Source organism: Pelmatolapia mariae, linkage group LG10_11 (assembly GCF_036321145.2).
Source record: "Pelmatolapia mariae isolate MD_Pm_ZW linkage group LG10_11, Pm_UMD_F_2, whole genome shotgun sequence".
In the NCBI taxonomy this organism is placed as follows: Eukaryota; Metazoa; Chordata; class Actinopteri; order Cichliformes; family Cichlidae; genus Pelmatolapia; species Pelmatolapia mariae.
In genome coordinates, this window is record NC_086236.1 from 66,856,850 (window position 1) to 66,879,873 (window position 23,024).

The 23,024-nt window shown below is 38.8% G+C and overlaps 1 protein-coding gene across 2 annotated transcripts in view; it reads right to left on the reverse strand.

Annotated features, from left to right (window-relative positions):
- Positions 1–1,285: 1,285 nt before the first annotated feature.
- Positions 1,286–23,024, reverse strand: part of bbs9 (Bardet-Biedl syndrome 9) — a 177,113-nt gene continuing 155,374 nt past the window's right edge. For both annotated transcript variants that reach the window (XM_063484759.1, XM_063484758.1), the window contains one exon: positions 1,286–4,691. In XM_063484759.1, the coding sequence (XP_063340829.1) occupies positions 4,363–4,691 (329 nt within the window). In that variant the 3' untranslated portion in view covers positions 1,286–4,362. The remainder of the gene's footprint in view (positions 4,692–23,024) is intronic.

Consider the following 23,024-nt stretch of genomic DNA (forward strand, 5'->3'; position numbering starts at 1 on the left):
CTGAAAGACCTATAGACACGTCTTTGCTCCAAGGTGAAGCTTTTGATAACTAGTCTAAATGAGCGTTCTGTTTCTTGTGCATTCATCTCTGCTACAAATATAAGATTAGAACTTCATTCATCTCAGAGGAACTTCTGGTGCTTTTTAAACATAAATATAAACACATCAGAATGTACAGTAATGAGGGTGTAGCTCTGGATAGAGGTAGACTACCAAATCTACAAACTGGAAGGTTGGTGGCTCGATCCCTGGCTGCTCCAGTCTGTATGCTAAATATGCACAACGTACTGACCTAAGTTGCTGCAACAATTATTATAGACTCACTGGCAACTTTACAACTGCTCATTAACACAAATATCTAATCAGCCAATTACATGGCAGTAACTTCATGCATTTAGGCATACAGACATGGTCAAAACGACCGAACAACAAACTAAGGATCAGAAATGGGAAGAAAGGTAATTTAAGTGACTTTGAACACGGCAAGATTTTGGTTGGTCTGACTCTTGGGTTTAGGGAAAATGGTGTGAAAATATCCAGTGAATTTCCAGTCAGAGGAGAACGGCCAGACTGCTTTAAGCTGATAGGAAGGCAACAGTAATAGTAAACACCGGTTAGAACCAAGTCATGCGGAACAGCATTTCTAAATGCATCAAATTTTAAGCAGATGGGCTACAGGACCAGCTGAAGACCACATTCAGTACTACGCCTGTCAGGTAAGAACAAAAAACTGAGGCTACAATCTACAAAGGTTCACCAAAATTGCTGTTCAGATTTCTGCTGCATCATTTGGATGGCAGGGTCAGAATTTCACGTAAACAACATGAAAGCATGGATACATCCTGCCTTGATCTAACCCCAGCTGCTTTGTTACAGGATGCTGGTGGGTATTTCTGGGCATATTTTGAATGGTCTCCACAGTCACCAGATCTCAATCCAATAGAGCACCTTTGGGATGCGGTGGAGCAGCAACTGTATGATGCTATCATGTCAGTATGGAGCAAATATCTGAGGAATGAGTCCAGCACCATATTGAAGCTATGCTATGAAGAATTAATGCAGTTGTGATTGCAAAAGGGGTCCATAATGGGTATTATTCACAGAACTATCATAAGAAAATGGATGGAAGTTTTCTGTGTGATAGTTGTCGTTTAATTAATATTGTATCTATCCATCATTAAGCATAACTGTATATAAAAAAGTGGCAATAAATACACCATAGTTACAGACTTCTAGTTTTAAATTAAATTAAAACAACTTAATATATTTGCATTTACAATAAATTCAATGATTTGATGTCATGTGGAAGGGGGTATTTAAAAGGACAAATGCACAGACTTATTACCAAACTGAAAGAGAATATTAGATTTCGTCATTTTTATGATTTCATTAACAGGAGCTGTACTCCCTTACTTTATTATTAGCACTCAGTAGGATTGTTTCTCTCTCTCTGTTAGCAGCAGCAGGCAGCAAAACCATCCCCTGAAAGAACCCCACTGCTATGTATGTATGTTATCTGATATGAGTTGAATGACTTGAGTAAAGTTTGACTTATCTGGCTGTTTTGTTCCGCTTAATGCGCCTTATAATCTGAAAAATACAGTAACTTCCACCTTCCTTTAACATGTCCAGAAGTCCAACTTTTTGTGCAATGGTTAGCATCTTCCTCTGCCTTTTGGGTGCTACCACAGGTGCCTTTGACGGTGCAAAACGTTTCATCTACATTGTTGTGTTTGTTGCGGAGAAAACTTACAAACATACAGTACAGCACTTCAGAGTCACACTGCTAGCGATCACAGATTTATGTAAGCTGACCGCATTCTGTACTGTACAGGATACACAGCATGGAAGAGACTGATTGACAGTGGTTTACAGCCGATGAGGACGCAGAACACAATGTGCTGTAAAAAAAAACAAAAAAAAAAAAAACATGCAAAATTGCACCCAAAAAAATATCCACGAAACAGCAAGATCGCGAAAGGTGAACCGCGTTATAGGGAGGGAGCACAGTACACGGAAATCACACCTTTGATAACTTACAACTCACTACTTTTATTACTAAACATTCATAAACATGGTTTATTTCATTCACATCGTTGGTGATCTTGCACCAGCTGCAGACTAATGACAAAGTCGTGACTTATTCTGGAGTACAGAAACTTTCTTTTTTTAATGAACTGTGGCTACAAAAAGCAAACTCAGAGCTTGGTAAATCTGCACCACTAATACAACAATTACAAAATCTAATGTACATTATAAACATTCAAGATATTCAAAACCATTGACATGTAGTACCTTGTGTCCAGTGGGAACCCTTTACAACATCACAAACTTAACCTAATTGTCCTTCTTGGCAAGGATGAGCTGATGCTGGTTTCGGCTGATCTGTTTTTAACCTCTGCTCAAAGTTTACATCTTAAAATATTTACATAAAAAAAAAAAGATATACACCAATACTATGTCATTTTTCGATCAGATTAGTCAGCAGTAGGCGTAGGCACTGCTGCAAACAGGGACTCTGTTACACAATACAAACTAAATATAAATTTCCCAGCAGACAGATGGGCTGAAACTAAACATAAAGACATGATGCTTACAGTTGACTTGTAGAGGAGTGCAGAGCCACTGGGATTGCTGCTGGCACAGAACATATGGCTGAAGTCTATAAGCTTCAATTCTGGCTTAAATATAGCTCAAAGCTATTACATTTATGTGTTTTAAGTGGATTTGTATGAGTGAATGTGTCCAAAATTATATATTACAATATAATATCACATATTTGGTTTATAAATCTCTAAACCAGGGACACAACTATATGTTTTAACAAGTAGTGATTGTTTCATCTGGGGAAAAAAAACTCAGTGAACGGCTTTTTGGTTTAAATTCAACTGTCCAGACAGATTCGCATCTCCACCCTTTAAGCTCAGTGTTGCACATACAGTATGCTGTAAATTTGATCAGCCAGTACAGACATTTAAATTCTAAGCTGACCAATAAACTCACCAGTCTGTACATGCTGGTTCCAGTATGATAAACTCACCAAAGAACATCTGTAATCTTATTTACATCTTATTTTGTGTGTTTTTATGAAAGGATTGGCTAACTCTATTTATATTGTATATTTTTCAAACTTCCCTCTCCTGGTGCCTAAATATGCATACTTTTTGTCTCAATAACTTCAAGATTTTTTGAATACGCTTGTATCTGTGGTGTTTAGAGTAAAGAGAAGATGTTTCCGACTATGAAATGTAAAGGGACCTATGCGCTTAGACAGAAGTGCTGTTGGACATCTTTGGAAACCCCTCCGCACTCACATCTACTTTACAAAGACAAGACACGACCCAAAGTAAGACAATATGCAGTGTTGCTCTACTGTAAAAGAACTAACTCTCTGACATCATTTAGTACAGTGCATTAAGACATTTCTTGCTCTGGTGCAAACATCTTGCGATAACATTGCTGTACGCAGCTGTTAAAACCAGCCTGCCCTTCACAATGTTCCTGACTATTTAAGGATGAGCAGAAAAGGCTGGAGTATTAAACTGGCCCTTTAGACTCTGGACTGCCACGCTGCTTTTTCAGGAAACACCCTGTTGGTTTCCATCATACAAAAACAGTCTCAGGTTCGACCCCGCAGCAACAATTATGTGTCCATCAGCCACCGCATGTCCTTGAGTATCCCAGCTTTAAAAAAATAAAACCCCAGGTCGGAGGGGGTGGCGACGGAACCAAATGTAGGATGTGGCCTTGATTTACCCGGAAGCAGCAGGATGGCTGAACGCCTCAGGCGGTTTATTCTTAGTGGACAGACGGGGGAGGCTCAGGCAAGGCCCGGTGCCATGCGAGGGGGCGACAAGGCGGGTGCAACGTCACAGCCAGAAGTAAGCGTGGGCCAGGGCGTGGTTGGGGATTAGGGAGGTACTGGGCTGTGGGTTCAATTGCTGCTGAGGCGGAAGGAGAAAGTCAGCAAAATGTCTGAGAGGAGGACAACTTTGCCTTCCTCCTCACTCTCCGTGGGTACAGTAAAACTACTGGATGTGGTGGATCAGCAGTGTGTGTGTGTGTTTTTGAGATCAGCTATTACTAGAACATGTAAATATCCATATAGGAGGAAACTGTTTTGCTGCTAAGACATGTGACCTTGACCGAGTCGATTTACTGTATTTATTGTGTATACTGAATATGTGTATTTGTGTCCGATTGAATTACATGGCTTTGTATATGTTTAAATGTGAACTGTATATAAACACATGTATATTTATATGTACGAGCCCCCAGATGTGCATATTGTATCTGTATATGCTGTTTAGACATGTTTTGTTTCTGTATGCGTGTGCATATTATGTTATCGCACTGTTTCTATTAACCCTCCGCAGCCTCTGGCTCCTTCTTCTTCTCTTTCACTTTAACTGATGATCTCCTGGACACTTTTTTGTCCCCTGTCTCCTTCCCTTCCTTCTCTTTTTCCTTCTCCTTCTTCTCCTTTGATGACTCCTTCTTCTCCTTGGAAGAAGATGATTCCTTCTTGGACTCCTTCTTTGCCTCCTCTTTGGGCTCTTTAGTTGACTCCTTTTTGGATTCCTTCTTCTCCTTGGATGACTCCTTCTTCTCCTTTTTTGTCTCCTTGATCGGCTCTTCTTCTTTTACGCTCGCCTCTGATGGTTCCTTGGACACCTCTTTCTTCTCTTTTTCTAAAGAAGAAAATGAAAAATATGTAAATTTCCTTACATATGATTTAATATCTCTACTTCTTTATTCAAAAACATTACATTCATCACATTCAGTCTCAGGTCTCAGTCAAAGTGACAAGTTGAGAGTGACAAGGGAAGCCTGGAAAGAGCTGTAGAAGCCTGCTGTCACCGTGACCCAAGCGTCAGAGAAGGGTAATAAAAAAGATGGCTAGAGGTTTGGTCTGAAAGAACAGAAGGTCACAAATAGTAAATTTAAGCTTGATTTGACTCTTAGGTCCAAAAAGTCTTAATTAATAACTAAGCGGAGTCTAAATTGAATTGTCACTTATTTATTCTCACTTCAACTCACTCATGAAGGCCAATCCTGGCATCATAGCAAGTTTAAACCTTTGATTTTAGGCAAGAAGGCAGCTCTTTCCATCCTCACTTTTGAATTAAGATCGAAAAACAGTCCTAAATCCATCCATACGACTGCAGTTAACAAGGGGCCAGCAGCCAGAGGAATTAAACTGCAGGTACAGTTGTTTAAGATTATTAAATTATTAAATGCAATGAATGAGACGGATTAGAAACAAAACAGAAGACGAGCAAAAGTAGTAATTGTATTATTTTGCAAAACCATGTCGATATAAGTGCAACTATTAGTTGCACTTATATTATTCATTTAACAAAGTTAGTTGCACTTATACTGTTAGAAAAATCCTAAAACCCCTGATGTTTTAGTGGGTATAAGGAACCCCCAAAATAATGACATAATGGTACTAGAGAGCATGAATGTGAAAAAAAAAAACATCCAGCATCTATCATTTTAAATACCAGTTCAGTCAAACACTCAGTGTAGCTATTACAATAATACGGGGTTATGCTGATGTTGTTTTAAGATGATGATGCTAATGCTATAAAATAAAGATGAGATCAGAGTGGCAGTGGATCCGTGTCAGGATAATTGTTTTTCTGCTGTCTGACAACAGGAGCCGAAAAATATAAAAATAAAAATTATAAAGTGAATCTGTGACCACAATGTTGTGGAGAGGACTGACTCGAGCAGCTTTCCCACAGGTGGTGGCCTAGAAGCAGTTTTGTTGTTTACAAACTGCAAAGAGAATAAAGGAGAAGAAGGGATTTAGCCATGTAGACACACGCAAAGACAATGGTGTTGTTCAAAATGTTAATGGGCCACAGATTCTCTTAAAATACAACTTTAGATGGGTTGTATTTTAAGTCCATTAGGAGTAAGAATGAGGATTAACTAACGTTTACCCAATCAGCCTGTGTTTTAACAGAGTGATGCAAATACACTGCAACTCCCACAGGTATTTAAAATTAAGACCAATTGATTGACAACAGCACCTGCTGCATGACAAAGGACCCCCACTTAACTAGAGTCAAGGGTGGGCCCTTGCAACCACACACACACAGACACTCACACACATGCACACACACACTCTGCAGCGCTGCCTTCACTGGATTGGCTTTCTGATAAGGTGATAACGGTACGGGCGTCTGCCAACAAAGAGACACGCTTCTTATCTCCATGAGAATGGAGAGGGTTTTTCAGACTGGAGACTACAGCCTGGTATCTCACTGTGTGTGCGTGCGTATGGAAGCGACAGTACAAGAGCCACCTCTTAGAATATCTGCCAGTGTGTACGTGTGTGGATGAATCTGTCTTTGCATGTATGTGGTGGAGACTACAGACTGCTCCCTAAAGACTGAGCGTGTTCACAGACTCCAGAGAGAAGCTCTAATCAGACAGCTCATCGTCTAGGGCTTAAGAAAGAGAGACTCTGGTAGTATGTGTGTGGGTGTGTGTGTGGCAGATGGGTGTCTGTCCTAAGTGTGCTGCAAATAGTTGAAAAGTTTTTACTTTATCTTTTTATAAAGTCACACTTTACATCTAAATGAATTCATTACATCACGCACTGGGCTTTCGGTGTGTGCTAAAAACAAATTAATGCAATAAAAAAAAGAACTGACTTTGGCTAAAATACCTTCAATCTCTTAGTGACTAGAATCGGTAGTTTAGTGTCTTTTTCATATCTTAAGTATGTTGTTTTGTATATTAGTCAAAAGTGGCATTTTCGCCCCTAATTTCCTTTAATTGCTAAATCTGCTCACACAGGCAAGAAAATTGAAAACACACGTGGATGATAAGACATTAGACATTATGGTCTGCAGCTCCATTGTTTGAGTTTCAGTTGAACTGTTTAATGGGTGAGACGGTTGATTAAGCCGCTCGTGTTTCTAAGTACACCCAGCCAACCAGGTCTAATTAGATCCAAAAAACCACAAAACCCCTTAACTGTGCCGATCCACTTCACACTCTAACATGCACAAAATCTGTCGCCTTCTACAGAACAAGTGAGAACAAATAATTTGGAAGCACAAACAGAGAGAAAGCTGACCGCAAACTGTTCTGCAAAAGAGCAAATTTCCACTTTGGCATGCAAATTCTCCCCCTCCGCCTCTCTCAGTGACCTCAGAACTTTTATAGTTCAACATGAAAGAAATGTTGGGTGAGGGTGTGTCTCTATCTAAGAACTGCAGCTATAAAGAAATAAAGACCAGAAAGAAAGCACATGCATGTGAAAATAGCAGAAAACATGTACACATCTGTGTTTTTGCACGTGTGCTACGCTAAAGACAATATGCGCTAATCAATGATTTTCATGTGCATCAACAGCATTGGGGTCTCTGATGGGAGTAATCCTGTAGTGACCACCTAATCCCGACTGGATGGTAAATATCTGGCTAGCATTGCAAATACACTTTCCTCCACATCATTCCTCAGCACCTGAGCCAACAGATACCAGGAGTCTGTTCTTGTGTTGCACATGTGCATCTGTATCTCTTATGTGCACATTTTTGGGTCTGAGAGATCATTTCATGTGAATAGAGACTCTCTGCAGATGGCAAGACTGAAGTTGACCTTTAAATGATTTTTTTAGCATTTTAATTGTAATGTTTTTAATGAACAAGAAGTTATTCACGAAAAGTTAGATGCATATGACAAATTTCCCATCATTTAGGCAAATCGTATCTGTGCTTGTATATGAAAGCCAGGAGCTTGTAGAACCACCTTTAGCAGCAGTCATTGGAAAAAAGTCATTTGTGTACGACTTTATCAATCTCTTACATCATGGTGGGATTTTGGACCTTTTTTTATAACGCTGCTTCATTTGATTGAGGTCTGCAGATATTCATTTATGCAAATCTCCCTAAGTGTCCTGCCACAGCATTTAAATCATGCTGAGGCCTGACTAAAAACGTCAAAGAATCATGCAACGCGTTGATTTTTTTTTCTTTCAGCCATTCTGTTGTAGATTTGGTGGGATCACTGTCCTATGGCATGACCATGGCCATCACATTAAAAAAAATTAAGGTAAGTTGATTTATGTGGTCTGACTTTAACCTTTTATTGGTTTGTAGATGTCACCCTCGCAGTATGGTTCTCCTCTAATCAAATTAATATGAGGACTGAATGGCTTATGTATCATCTAATGGATATATTCTACAAAAGGTCACAATGAAAAATTAATTTAATTAAAATCCTTTTAAGATTTGAGAATAAAGGTCATCACCAACATAAAAAAAACCACTTGAAAAAAATGTTTTACAAAAAATGTTTGGTTTTTCTCTAGATGAATAAAGGCTACAAAGGAGAAATTGTCAGTACAAATGGTTTGACCATTAACAGGAAATTAAGTTCAACCTGAAACTAAGCCTAGTAGCACCCAAGTCTTAAACCTGGGTCAGACATCTCTGTTTGATGTCAGAGTTCACAATTTAACCCAATATTGTCCGTTCAGATTAACACTGATGATAAATCTGTGGCTACAGATGAAGTCAGAACGCACGTAAACAATCATCATGTGAGGCATGGGTCAAACCCTGATATGTTTGGTGTCAAAGGTCCACAGTCCTTACCTCTTAGGTTTGTTTTCACAGCGCAAATAGGTCATACATGTGAATTACAAAAAGGGGGGGCCACCCAACAATTTAACGTTTTTCTTTTGTGATTAAAAAGATTAACTTGGCTTCTAGCTTAGCAGAAAGCTGAAGCTTCTTAAGTTGGAAATATCTAGCCAGACAGATTTTATTTTTTGTTCTAGGTATTGAGATGTCTATCATTTTTCACTGTTGTGAAAATTTACCTCGTAGTACGTGTGAAGGCATATCTTGGCTACTTCAGGACTAAAACCAAAACTTACTGCATGGATAGCGATAAGCACGAAGAAAGAAAATGTTCCTTTGTAAACAAATTCGGCTTCTAACAATCATGTAAAATGGGAAACCTGTTATCTGTGAAAGAATTAGGACACTTCAAATTCTTTTGACAAAAACAAATTCAAAATTCAGTTTGTGTTTATCTTTCTTTCTTTCTTTCTTTCTTTTTAAAGTGCAGCTCAGATACAGTAAGTCCAAGTTGGGAAGATGAAAGATAAAACTTTCCAAATGACCCAAAAAATATCTTCTGCAGTTCTGTGGTGCGCTTTGTTGTTACTTCTGAAACACCACTTGTGTCCATACTTGTATAAAAGCTAACAGCTAATAATGACCAACATACCACTTTATTTTGCTTCTGTTATAGTTTTGTGGTGCTGAATGGACAGTTCCCTAAAAATGATTTTGCATGCATCTTACAGTTTACTCCTGTTATCATGTATGCTTCACTGTCACAACACTTTTTTCATTAAAGTTCGACTATAATAGATTTAGTGCTGTTAATTTTTTACTTTGTTCATCTGCCATCTTGAATCACTTCATTTTTTAAAGCGTGGTTTCAGTTTTCTGATGCCAGTGTTCATTTCCGTATTCACAAAAAAGCAGGTCTTACAAAAATGTTAATGAACAGGAAGTCATAGTCAGTATGAGTTGTGACAGCAATGACAGAGGATACTTTCATGTAATCTGAAGCATAAAACTTCTTTGTAACACTTTAAAAATAGAGCAAGCAAATCTGTGGAAACCTTCCGAGCATTTGTATGTCAAAACCATTTCCCAGCTCTCATGAAAACCACCGTCTTGTCTTAGGTTTTCATTTGTACTCTCAAAGCAGGAAATAAAAGTGTGTGTAAAGCCAGATCCTCGCGGGAGCAGTAGCAAGGAGTTGATAAACATTGACGTTGTAAGACAAGAAGTCAGCTCCCCTCCTCTATGGAAACCCAAAGGGGTCAGGTCACATCTTGTCAGTCTGCTACTTCAACAAACTAACAAAGTGGAAGTGTGCAGACTAAACAATGAAGAAACGTGTACTCTACATCACTCATGGCCACGAGGATCGAAGTGACGTTAAGCCCTTTTTGCATGGGACACGAGCTACCTGGAAAGCCTGGTGGTTTTTGTCAGAACTTAAACAGGCACAGCCTTTTTTTAACCCCATGTGAATCTGCTACAGCTGTGTCTGGATGGGACCTGTTTGGCAGGAAACCAGGGGTAATATATTTCTTGTATTGCACATCATTGGTTAGACTGAATGGTCATTAGGGGAAAAAATCTATTTTAATAGTATTCTACCAAATTACTGAGGAGGTGTTTCATTTTAGAGAACACACTTTTCTGCGAGAAAAAAAGAAAAGAAATAATGCAGAAACTAGGTTCCTTAATGACATGATTGCCTTTGTGTGGTTTTTTTAGTAGGTCCTATGTAACTAAGTTATGCAGTGGCGCGTCCCCTCCAACCCTAGTTTGGGTTTCCATATTTCCAAATTCATTTTAGAACGTCTTAATTTGAACAAAGACTGTTTATTGGTCCATTGTGGTAACTTAACCTCGGCTGCATGATTATTCTTGTGTCATGAAATCATTTTTTTGTACACATATTACTCAGATTTGGGTTTGTGGTTGCCAGTTTAAATCCCATGATAAACTGTGGATGGGAAAACTGAATGAGCAATACTCTGTGAACACCCAGCTGCTGCAGGGAAGCTGCTGGATGGTACAGGGCAGCTTTCAGTGCTCTACACAGCTGGTATAGAACAGGAAGGTGAACTTTTTTGGATATAAAGTCATTTTTTTAGTGTCTTTCTTTAGCCTCTTCATTCTTTAAAACAGACTTAAAAGATCGTTAGTGGATTTATTAAAGACAAAAAAAGGAGAAAAAAGTTAAATGTATGGCTAGCACAGAAAGATCGGTAATCGGTTTAAATCATCTGCATAGGCGTTTAATAGTGTGGAAAACTACACTGTACACGTGACGTCACTAGTGTTAGTATGTTTTGTCCTTCATAAGCAACAGCAAATTTGACAAAAGGGTCACCACTGCACACACTGTAAGCAGTTTTGAGCTTGAGTGTACACAGAAGTTATAGGTTCCTTTTTGTGGGAACCGGGTTGTAGGATTGTGCTTGCTAAAACGAAAGTGCCTTGACTACCCTGCCTAACGAGGTTCTGAATGACACCGCTTTCTGTACATTAATGCACTTCACCACCGGAGTTTAGAATGCAACACTTGTTTGTTCCTCATGGAACAAAAACAAAAACCACAGCAACAAAAGTCAGTGTGTTGATTAGATAAGGGGAGTGACGCTATCTGCACCATGTTCAAAGCCCACATGTTCTGCCTGGCTTCACATGTTAGCGACGGATCACAACTCTGCATTCATCTGCAGGCAGCCGTAGTCAAAATAGAGGAGGCCGCACAGATCGCCCGCATCCCGACCCCGTCAGCATGTAGGACAGTGCAGCAGAAACCTGCTGATTTACAGAATCCACTCTGCAGAGTGTGTACGAAAGAGAGGGCCAAGTGCTGACTGATTGGATCTGTGGTGGAGTGTGTATCTATGTGCATTTGTAAGTGTGTATGCCTACTCATATGTGCCCGTGTGTGCGCGCTTGCACAGTCCAGACCAGGCGGTAGAATAGGACACAACAGGATTATGTGAAGTTGAAAAACAAAGCTGTGTGGTCGGTATTGTGGGGAAATGATAGTGTGAGACACGAGAAATGTGACACATATAAGACAGAAAAAGACAGAAAAATCATTTAAAAATATTATTCACAAGCCAGAACATACAAAAATATACTAAACACTCTAAACAGATTTACTGACTTGCACACGGTGCACTAATTGATTTCCTCTTTAGAGGGTTAAAACTTTGTTTTTCCTTATTTTCTTTTGTATGCTTCTGTCTGTGCACGTATCTCCTCTGAGGCAAACAGTCAGGATTCAGATTGCTCTAGACCCTCAATTTCAAGGTAACTTTCTCTACTCTTGCATCTTTAGGATGTCATAAAGTGTGAATATCGCTAATATACTGCTCTGCTTGTGAGCACATAAGCCCCTCCCACCAGCTGTCCAAACCTTTTGTTTAATGAGGGTCAGCCAATAAGATGAAAGTTTGCTTAAAGTGAGGGGAAAAAGCTAAAATGGTATATTACAGACATGGTTAAAATGAGGGGATTCACCAACATCCAGTATGAGAAAAGCAGTATCATGTAAACTACTTTGGTCAGAATCAGCTTCATTTTATGATTTCAACATAATTTTTCTACTGGAGAGACAAAAAGCAGACTATGAGCAATGAGAAGTCAGCGAGACAGAGAAGGAGTTTGACAGCAGCCGGACAGGCAGTGTTTAATACTATTCTTGGTGTGGAATGTGCTGTTGAAGCACAACAGGCCTTTCCATTGGTGGGTGTATGTGTGTATTTGCAGACCACTGACAGCTCAGCTAAGACTGAGCCATACACTACACCTCCCATGGAGCACTACACACACAAACACAAAATGTCTTTGCAAGAAAAAAAAAGAACACATATTTATGAGAAACTGGTCATTTATACACGGGCACAGACCGGCTATTACTGTAGACTGTTATTCACGTGATGATGGAGGATGTCTTCACCAAATGATATTGCTATAAATATTCCTCAAACAGACAAAGGAGTAGTGAACCTGTGTTTAAAATCTTAATCCCTATAAATCATTTATTGAGTATAAATAGTTTTAATTTAAATAAAGAAGTAAAAATAAAAGGCCAACCTCTTTGGGACTAGAAAAAATAGGTGGTTGTCCAGTGATTGCATTGCACTCTCAACCTCTTGGCAACCACTTTCTATCACAACGCAGTTTCACAGGTCACCAGGTGGGAGGCAACTTGTTTCCACTTGCAGTCTGACTTAGATTGTCTACAACCAGTTGCAGACAGATTGGTGAAGGTTTGCAAATAATCACTGCCTAATTTATAAACACAGACAGACTGTCAACACATTACAGTTGATCTGAGTTAGTCTGCACCAATGAAGCCAACACACATGCACTGCTTCTCTTTGTAGTAGTTGACTTGACTCAACTGGTTGTATTCTGGTTATTTTCCATATAAGAAAGGTTGCAGAGTGCCTATGTCATCTTACAGTTAAATTGTTGATGAGGATTATTAACCAGGCAACAGGTGGGATTTAAAATACTATTGTTACTTTAAATTTGGGCATTTGCTATAGCAATGGACACATATGTTGCCAGATAGGTCACACAAACTAGTTTCAAGATTTGACTCAGTGCAAAATTTGTTATTCTGAGCAGCATAAACCGCCTAAGCTACTTTAACCTTTCTACTTCATTCTACTTTATTTATTTGCACATCAGTTAAGGATTTAGACCCTCACAGCTTTTATTAATATGGCATTATTACATTTGTTACTGAGAAAAAAACAGAGCAGAGGGGAGATGGGAGTTAAAGAAAACTGGAAAAGAAAGGGAAATGCTGAGGTTTGGGTAATAACAGTATGAATTAAGGAAGAGACACAGACAGAGAGGAAGATGGTAATTCATGTTTTTAAAATGAGACAATAAAAGAGAAAAAAGAAATGAGAGACAAAGATTTATAGAGAGAGAGAGAGAGAGAGCAAGACTGACTGAGGCTGCTGCTTCCACTGCTTGCTCTCTCTCTCTGGGTGTGGTATAGTGGGTGGGTTCATTCCCGTGGTCGGCTAAGATATTTTCTCTCTGCTCAGCTACGCCCTGCCACTAACCAGCATGCAGGCACACACACATCCACACACAAACACACACATAATGTACAGAAAAATATACAGTGGCCAGGCCGAAGAACCAGTCTTTTGGCCTGATACAAAAGGACATGAAGTTTTCCAAATCTGGTGGTGACACAAAATCTCTTCCTCTCTGTCCCTCGCAAACACGGACTGATTCGCACAAACACACGGATGCACACATACACGCCTCCGTCAACTTCCTCGGCACTCTCTGCACTCTGCCTTAAATACAGCCAACCACATCAGAAAGGGCATTTACAAAACTGGCTAACTTACACACACACACACACACACACACACACACACACACACACACACACACACACACACACACACACACACACACACGCATACACACATAAGCTCAGTTTGCAACACATCTCGTATGAACATATGTCACGACCCACACACATAAGCATGATGACAATTTGCATATGTGAACACAAACACTCCAAAAACATAGGATGCAAAATCTAGTGTTTGTGTGTTGGCTTTGATGTTTTGTTCTGCCCATTGTTCTGCTCTGAGACAAAACAGTTCATCCCTGAAGAGTGTTTGAACACCCACACACACAAATACCCGCATGCACAGTATATATAAAGTGGATACCATCTACACACACAGTCAGCTCACAAAAATAGCGCCACAAGAACTTGTTTAGTTCATTTTTGCATGTGAAACAAAGAGAAACAACCTAAATCATTTTACACTTTATTTTCATATTCATACCACCCTACTTCTGTCAAACTTTATCAACTCTACACTTGCACAAAGATTTTCAAGGTAACTGGAGATCATGCCAAAGTCCTGTGGATCTCTTTCTCTTTGCAGTGATGTGTATAATGAATGGATTGCATTGAGATCAGGACTTCTTTCTGTCAGATGTCCCTCTTAAAGTATTGCATAGACATGTGTACCTAAAATTACACACAGTTCTAGACTGATATCAGCCAGAGGTGTCAACTCCTTACACACTGTTTCCATCTGCAGTCTAACATTGACTCTACCCAAATTGATTTCTAGTGGGTGTGATTTTCCAGTCACTAGAGACCAACATATCCACCCAAATTTCATCATTTCAAATAAACTCGCTTCAGCGGGTCTTGAGATTGGAGTGGAGCAAGCTAAAAATGATTCAGGATGTTCCTGCATTTGTTTGTCATTCCTTGGTGTTGCCAAAAACAAGTGAGAACAGACCATGTTGCACCACATTGCTTGACAAAGCTTGACAACAGCTTGTCAACAGCATTAGTCCTGCCCAGTGTGCTGAATGGCAAAGCCTTGGTCCTACCATGGCTGCTAGTAGACACTGGAAAGTAGAATAAAGTATCCTTTCAAGTGCTTTACGACAGAATGCTACAAACATAACAACAAATAGCAACCCAAAAGTAAACCAAAAATCTAAAATATTTTATAAGTGAAAAAAACAAGAGTTCAATAACGTTCAGCGACCTGCTTCCTGACAGAAGATCTAGCAAAATTGGGAAGAGAATCCAGGGTTTCCATTACCTTAGACACAAGTCTGTCAGTGGCACAAACAAGGACTTCTGTTATTTAAGTATTAAGTGAGAGAAAATTGTCTGCTACCCAACGTTTAATAGGGTCTAAGAACCTATAAAATATCTGTAACTTGGGTCCTAAAGAGACACACAGCTGAATTAACGTCCTTAAAATGCTCGATATGTGCTAAAAAGGGAGCAGCTATAAACCGTAAGGGCCCAAAACAGAATCTTGTGGCACGCCATAGGCAAGAGAAGTGAGAGACCCATAGAAAAAGATTGTTGTGTCAGATGTGATGTCTTTGAGCAAAGATGCAGCTAAAATGTTGACAACAGGCGGATTCTTTCACTGAATTTAATGATTTGACCAGATTAGGCAAAGAAACGGGTAAGAAGCTTTCAAAATCCTTTCTATAAGCACAGTCCTTTACATTGATACATTCATGCCACTTACGCAGCCATAAATATGCCCAGTGTGCATTTATTAAAAATATAATATGTGCATTTGAAAACAGCCAGTCTGGTCAAGCCCTGTACACTGACACACACATGTTCACACTGTAAATGTAACAGTGCGATGAAACGTGAGCTTTCTTACTATCTGTTCAACCAAGAAACACATAAATAATATGTAGTTACTGGAGAAACAATTAAATTTGTAACCAGAATCTCACAGGTTTTAGATATTAAATAATTATTTTGTCACTCAATCTTTCTATTAAGGTTCCAAAGAAAAAGCTGGTATGCAGTGGATAAAGTGATAATCAGGAGTCTTCCTGAATGTATAATTTTAGCAGTGCCCACAGAGGAACAGTGCTCTTGTTATACTGAGATAATATTAAAATTGGTGTATAATGGAACATTTTAAAAAATAATAATTTTCTTAAATCCAGTGGAGAGTGAAGATGACAGGTGACTTCTGTCTTGTACAATCTGTTCTTCTTCATGTCCATGTTTCCAAAAATTGTGCTGCACAGTATCTTTACAGTCCCTCCATTAAGAGATTAAACTGTTTCACAAGGTAATTTTTTTCCCAACTATTTGGCATCAACAGTAACGCTAAAAGCCAGTTTGATCTGAAACAATAACACTGTATCATAGTGGGGGGTTTTTTTTCATTTGCTCTAAAGCTGTCTGTTGGATTGGATCTATTCTCAACAAGTTTATCCAAGTGGCAGAGATGTTTAATATTACAGATACTAACACTAAAACTTGAATTACAGCTTTGCAGCTGCATGCCTGAACCAGCCAGTCAAGTGGTAGCTTATATCATTTTTTGGTAATGGGAGAAGTTTCCTGAGGCAAATTTTGATTTATGATAGAAATATATCTGAATAAAACTTGAACTAGCTAGATGATTTGTATGGGTTCACGTGGTTTGTGAAGCAATGACGGTATGCTTCAAATAAAAATGTGTGCAACAAACTCTAAAACACGAATGCTTTGCACAAATCATAAAACGTGCAGCACAGAAGATCTATGGAATCACAATTTTCCCTTCTGTTTCTGAGTTATGGCGAAAACAATTTCTTTTCAGAACATTATGATTATCACATTGAAACTATCCTATTACATTTCTGGGTTATTTTATTTCTCAAGTGCCTGAATCCTTAATTTATGGACAAAAAGGCTTTTTCTTAAGTCACAGTCTTTGACTACCGAATTCTAGAAATGTTATCCTTGAGTTCAAGTTGATGTTTGTGCCAGACATTATAAAATCCCCTTAAGGCATTTCTGAGATATCTCATTCACAGGAATGGGACTGATGGACGGCAGCAATTGGACTTGTCTGTGTTTCCTGCTCCCACCTTTGCAGTACTGCCACAACAAGTGATGATAAAGGGAAAGGCACCAAGGATAGGAGCCAAGTTCCCCCTGACAATATATTATCAAAATCCATCATGGCTGCTGCCATCTCTACATCATATCTGACGGGATCATTGTTGTTTATTTCAGTATCTCATTCAGTAGTTCTTTGTTTAGTTTTGTTTTTGATAGTCTGTGACATGGGCATGAACCCATTAAGAACCCTTGTATTTCTAATATTTCACCTCACAGATGTTAAATTTACAGCTTATCCTGCCAGTGCCCCCACACTAACTCTCTCCTTGGTGACAGCATCAGTGAAACTCCCACCATGTGAAATATAAATGGAAAGAGCCGAACCAGCATGGCTGTGACCTTGGCTTCTCTTGAAACAAATTATAAAAATATTTACAGATATTTTGAGACCTTTTCATATTTCAGGGCGCTCGGTGTTTTCCTTGTCACTCATGCAAAGCGGAGGGAGGAAGGGGCAACACCCAGGCTGGCTAGCCACAGACAGAGCACCCTGCTGGGGGAAACCCTGCACACAGACACCCTCTTCCTCAACTTCCCAACCAAGCTGAAAGACCCCTGAGGACCTGAGGGACACCACAGTGTATATACAGGTAGACTTTACAACATGTACACAAAACCGCTTGAGTGCCTACAAATTAAATGCTGAAAGAGTCTTTCATACTCACATATTTACGCACAATAAAACGCAGCAATGGAAAAGTATTACACATACACCACGCACACAATTAACGTGGGAAAACTGTGACTTCATAACTAGTCTGTCATAAAAAAATACTACCATGAAAACAAACAACCGCAGTAAAAAGAGAAATGTATTCTTCAGCCTGGAAACAAAATTCAAAACACAGTCTCACAATAACATCCATGTAGGAAATGTTCTGATGCATTCAAGGATATCACATGATCCTCATCAGCGAGGGAGATGTGTTTGAGTGTGCTCCTTCCTTCTTTCTCTTATCCTAAAATCTCATATCCTCCTTAGCCCACCACCTTTTACCCTCCAGTTTCTCCCTCATCTTTTACTTTTCTTTGCTGGTGTTTCTTTCTCTTTTTTAATCCTCAATTCCAGCCTCCTCCCTTTTCTCGTGGCTACTCCATTTTTTCCATTTCGCATTTTTGTTCACCTGTTTTATTTTTTGTTTCTTTGTCTCTCTCCATTCCTCCTACCTCCTTCTTTGCCTTCCATATATGCACCTGTTTGGTTTCCTTTTAGAGGCCGCAGTAGCTCTGGCTCTGTGAGCATGTGTTTATTAAATGTACTGTGGTAAACCACCATTTGCCCTCCTACTCATCCACTTAACTTCCCCTGCTGAAGATACATTTTACCTTGCCACATCTCCGGCAGGAAAGAAGGAAAGGGAGGAAACGCAAAGTATTTTGACTCCCACTGATTAAAAACAAAAGAGACTTTATTCTTGAAAACAAGAGCTCAGACAGCCCCCTTTTCTCACCAAAAGCCACAAGCATTCAAAAATGCCCGCATAACACTTTCATTCTTCAGTCAAAGACTTTAGTTTTAAACCACTATGGCTTCCAAACTATGACCTAAGGTAATAATAAATAAATAAACCTCAGTACTAAAAAGACCAGTAATAATTTTGATAACGGATTGCTTTTCTATCAAATATTGCTAAAAATGGTCTATTTGAAATCTAATAAATTTCAAATTCCAGTATACAAAACAACAGGTTCTTATGGAACTGTGGGACCATAGGAATCTCTTTAAAAAGACACTCTTTTAAAGGTAAAGTAATGCCCAGTATTGCACATTTAGCCGGTTGTATAGTGAATAAACTGACAATCTTATGAAGTGTTACCTGATTTTTAATTACCAACTGCACTTATTAAAAAAAGAAAAAACTGCAATTGAAGTAAAGTTAGATGAACTTGCTCTGCCTCAAAATATGACACATGTTAAAGAAGCTTGTTTTCATTCTATTGCATGGTAATTTAATATTTTTCTACGGTTTTCAGTTCCTTAAGGCCAAATAAAACATCATAAATGACAGACTGACAGTGTGAGTGCAAACTGTTCAGGGATCCTTCACACACAGTGTTTGTGTGAATTTCTGTGTGGTATAGAGTTTGCCAAAATTATGTCTGACTGATTTACCCAGCATTAGTAAACCGCACGTAGTACACACACATATACACTCACCGACGTGTGCGCGCAAACACACCAAATTTACTGCAAATACACTTTATTCCAGGGAATTAACTGGTGGAAAAGTTCTTACAAGAAACACATGGGGCTTTTTCATAAACACACAAACACACCAGATTAATTCCACAAACATACTATAAGTAATGCTTAATATAATTTCAGAGGCAGTCACTTATTTTAATGACATTTTACCTTAGAAACACACACACACACATACACACACACACACACACACACACACACACACACACACACACACACACACACACACACACACACACACACACACACAACATTCCTACTACATTAGCTTAGTAAAAAAGTGAGAATCAATTAAGCTGATATAAACACTGTGATGTTCTCATTACCATGGAGGTGTTGTGGAGGCCACCTACACATTTACACACATACATGAACACACAGGTAGCAAACATCCTCCACTGTGTAATCACACAGTAACTTTGCTCACTCTTTACTTTCACGCTTCAGTTTGAGCTCCCTCCTCCTCCCCTTCTGCTTCCTCTCATTGCTCTCTCCCTCTCTCTCTCTCCTGCTATCTCCTGCACACCAGCAAACTCTCAGTTGTATGTAAATTGTTGCTGCAGCCCTGTAATCACAGTTCAAAACAGCCGAAAACACGGCCACTGCTGTGAACGTGAGCCAAACTGTAAACAGAAGCAGGAACATCACAGCTGATTGTAAATGCAATAATTTAGATAAAAGTGGCTATTTATAATTAATTATCACAGACTTTTAGTCAACTTCAGCATCATTAGAGTGCTGAAGGTCAAACATCACAGACCTTATACTTTTGTCGATTAGCATGAGTCTGAGACGTAGAAGAACAACCATTTTAACCTACTCATGCAGACGGAGAGATCAGGTATGTGTCTGTCACTTTGCAGAAAAGATGTTAAAAATTATTTTATAAATATCTATTTAATTAATGAATATACAGTGTCTGCTTCTTCTTAGCATGTATAAAAACTGAGATAAGCTGCCTAATACATATGTTTGTTTTATTTTTGAAATTGATGTATGATGGTAATTATTAAAGTGCATATATAATATACACATCATTTGACTACACTGTCACTGTGCTGCAACTTTTATTTTCAGTTCCACAGCACTCAAATGAAGCAAACATTTTAAATTAGTAACTTATTTGTTGGTTTACAGCCGCTCTCATCTAAGACCAGCGTTTGAGAAGCAGAAATGAGTGGAAAAGAGTGAAAAAAAAATACCAAGAAGGTCAAACAGTGAGTTTACAATCTCCACATCTTTGGCAAACTCATCAAATTTCCTGTTACCACAGGTGTGACTGTGGGTGGTTCAAGTGTTTAAGTGATCCAGCAAAATATACTGGTCACCAGAGTTTGTGCACACATACACACACAGGCAGGGTTACGCTGGATGTATAACTACAGAATGTGCTCTCTTTTAGTTTGCATACACATTCAAAGTAAGTCAGCCACACCCACATACCACACACACACACATTTACTCTGGCTACTCTTGCAGGCCATGCCTCATTGCTTCTATATTTAAAATAAGCTTCTGCAAAAAAATAAATAAATAAATATAATAATAATAATAATAATAATTAAAGAAATAAAAATTTTCATGAATCTTTGCAAATTCAGTTCCACTGTCTTTTCTAAAAACTGTCCATTAGCACATCTACCTTCCCTCATCGTCATCATTAGAAAACAGGAGTGTGCAAAAGTTTGTAGAGGTAAAAATAATGTGATAATGCCATGAAAATGCACTGTATGTCTGGGCTTGTAGTAATACTGCATAATTATTTGTGATTCCTTCTTAATAATATGGCAGGATTGCATTGATGATACTCCAGTTCAGGGTTTGCACACAACTGTATTCTTTTTGACTTCTGACCACCTCACAATTTGCATCAAAATATTTGGTGAAAGGATGGAAAAATACTGCATAAAGCACTACTTCTTACATATGCAGAACATCTACACAGATATTGAAACTATGTCACAAAGTAAAGTGACAATTTGACAAAAAAGGCAACTGGAATTAATATTCTGTCATAAATCAATAGCATTATGGAAAAGTCAAACTTCAAGACAAACCAAAATATACAAATTTGGAATGACTGCAGAAAATTTGTGAAAGATGCATTAAAACCTAATAGAAACATTTTGTTTTCTCAGAGCAGTTTTGCATCTAAGGGCAACTTCTACAATGGCTGCAACTGTAAACACACAGACAAGTGATTAATCTGACCACTCCTGCTCTTGGCAGTGTGTTTCCGCCAGTAAATCTGGGCTCTGGTGGCAGTCTGCATTCCACAAACGCACACATACATCATGCACAAACTAACCAGGCCAAATTGAATGAATACAACTCACACATTCAGATCCACCCATGCACACACCTGCAGAAAAATACACATTTGACCAAAGTATGCTTCTGTCAGTACAAGCACAAAGCACACACCTGGGAAATTTACAGTTATGTGCTCCTGTTACACAGTGAAATCTCATGCTGGCAATTTTTATATGTGATGATCTTGTTCAAGTAAATTCACTTTTTTTTCTTCTTCTTCTTCTTCTTCTTTTTTTTTTTTTATAAAACACTTCTCCAGAAAAGCATTACTTTACTGCATGACATACAACAGCAATACTTTATGTTTAGGTAGAAAAAAGTGCCTTACATGATGTTATTAATTGTCACTCATTAATAGCAACTGGTGTTCTTATAAGGAGCTGTTTTTAAACAACATAGCTAGCTATAAATTGGCCCAACAGTCTTTCCAGCATGCACAAGGTATCCTTTAGTGTTGTTGCTTTAAAGCTCTGGCCGCAGGTATACTGGCTGCTGAGAGATAATAATCATGTTTAAATGAAGTGCAAAACCTTTGTTGACGTGGTTGGATAGCCAGACAGAAGACGCTGGTTGATGTCCCATCATGACCTTTATCTTACACATAACTCCCTGGTTTGGTTTAAGAACAAAAAACTATTTGGTTAGGTTTTCGTACTGAAATCCTCTTGGTCTGGGCTAGGAAAGGACTGAACCTGCTCACCGATAAATGGTAAGTTGCCGGTGTTGGACCACTTTCGATATAACTATGAACATTATGTGAGATTACTAGGGGTGAGTGAATCAATCCAAAATACCAGTGCCAACATTAGTATTGATATCATATCGATACGAAATGATGGGATCAACAGTTTGGCTTCTCTCTATATTCCATGTGTTGCTCCAGTTTCATCAAAAAGTAGACAGGTCTGTGCAAACACTGCTGCTCTCACATCTCCATGCAGACTTTTCTCCTTTTCCTCCTCTGCTGTTTTTTGTTGTTGTGCCGTAATATAACTGAGCAACGCTGAGCAGACACATGAATGCTGCAGTGACATCTGTATGAAGGCTATTTGCTACTGTGGCAACATCAACAATTTACAAGAAAACATGAAAAAGAGAACTCAGAGTGAAGAGAAAAAAAGAGGAAAAGGAGGAAAATCTTTTAGACAGACCCAGACCCCTGGCACAGAGGCAGAAGCCACTGGCAGATCCCTTTCAGAGAGGCAAATAATATCCAGCTAGCTCATATAGTGGTGAAATTGATGTTTGACACATGACTTGGATCTTCAGTATTAGTTAATGTTAATTTTCAGAGTGTGACTGGTAATGACAGGTCTTACTTTAGGAGACGATTTCCCACCACTGAAACGTGTTGCATTACTTACTTCAATGGAACTGAAAATAATCACCTCAAAATTGTAATGTGAAAACATCTGAATATAACACTCCATTTGTGTTAACTCAAGTCAAGACAAGGCAATTTATTTTAAATGCACATTTG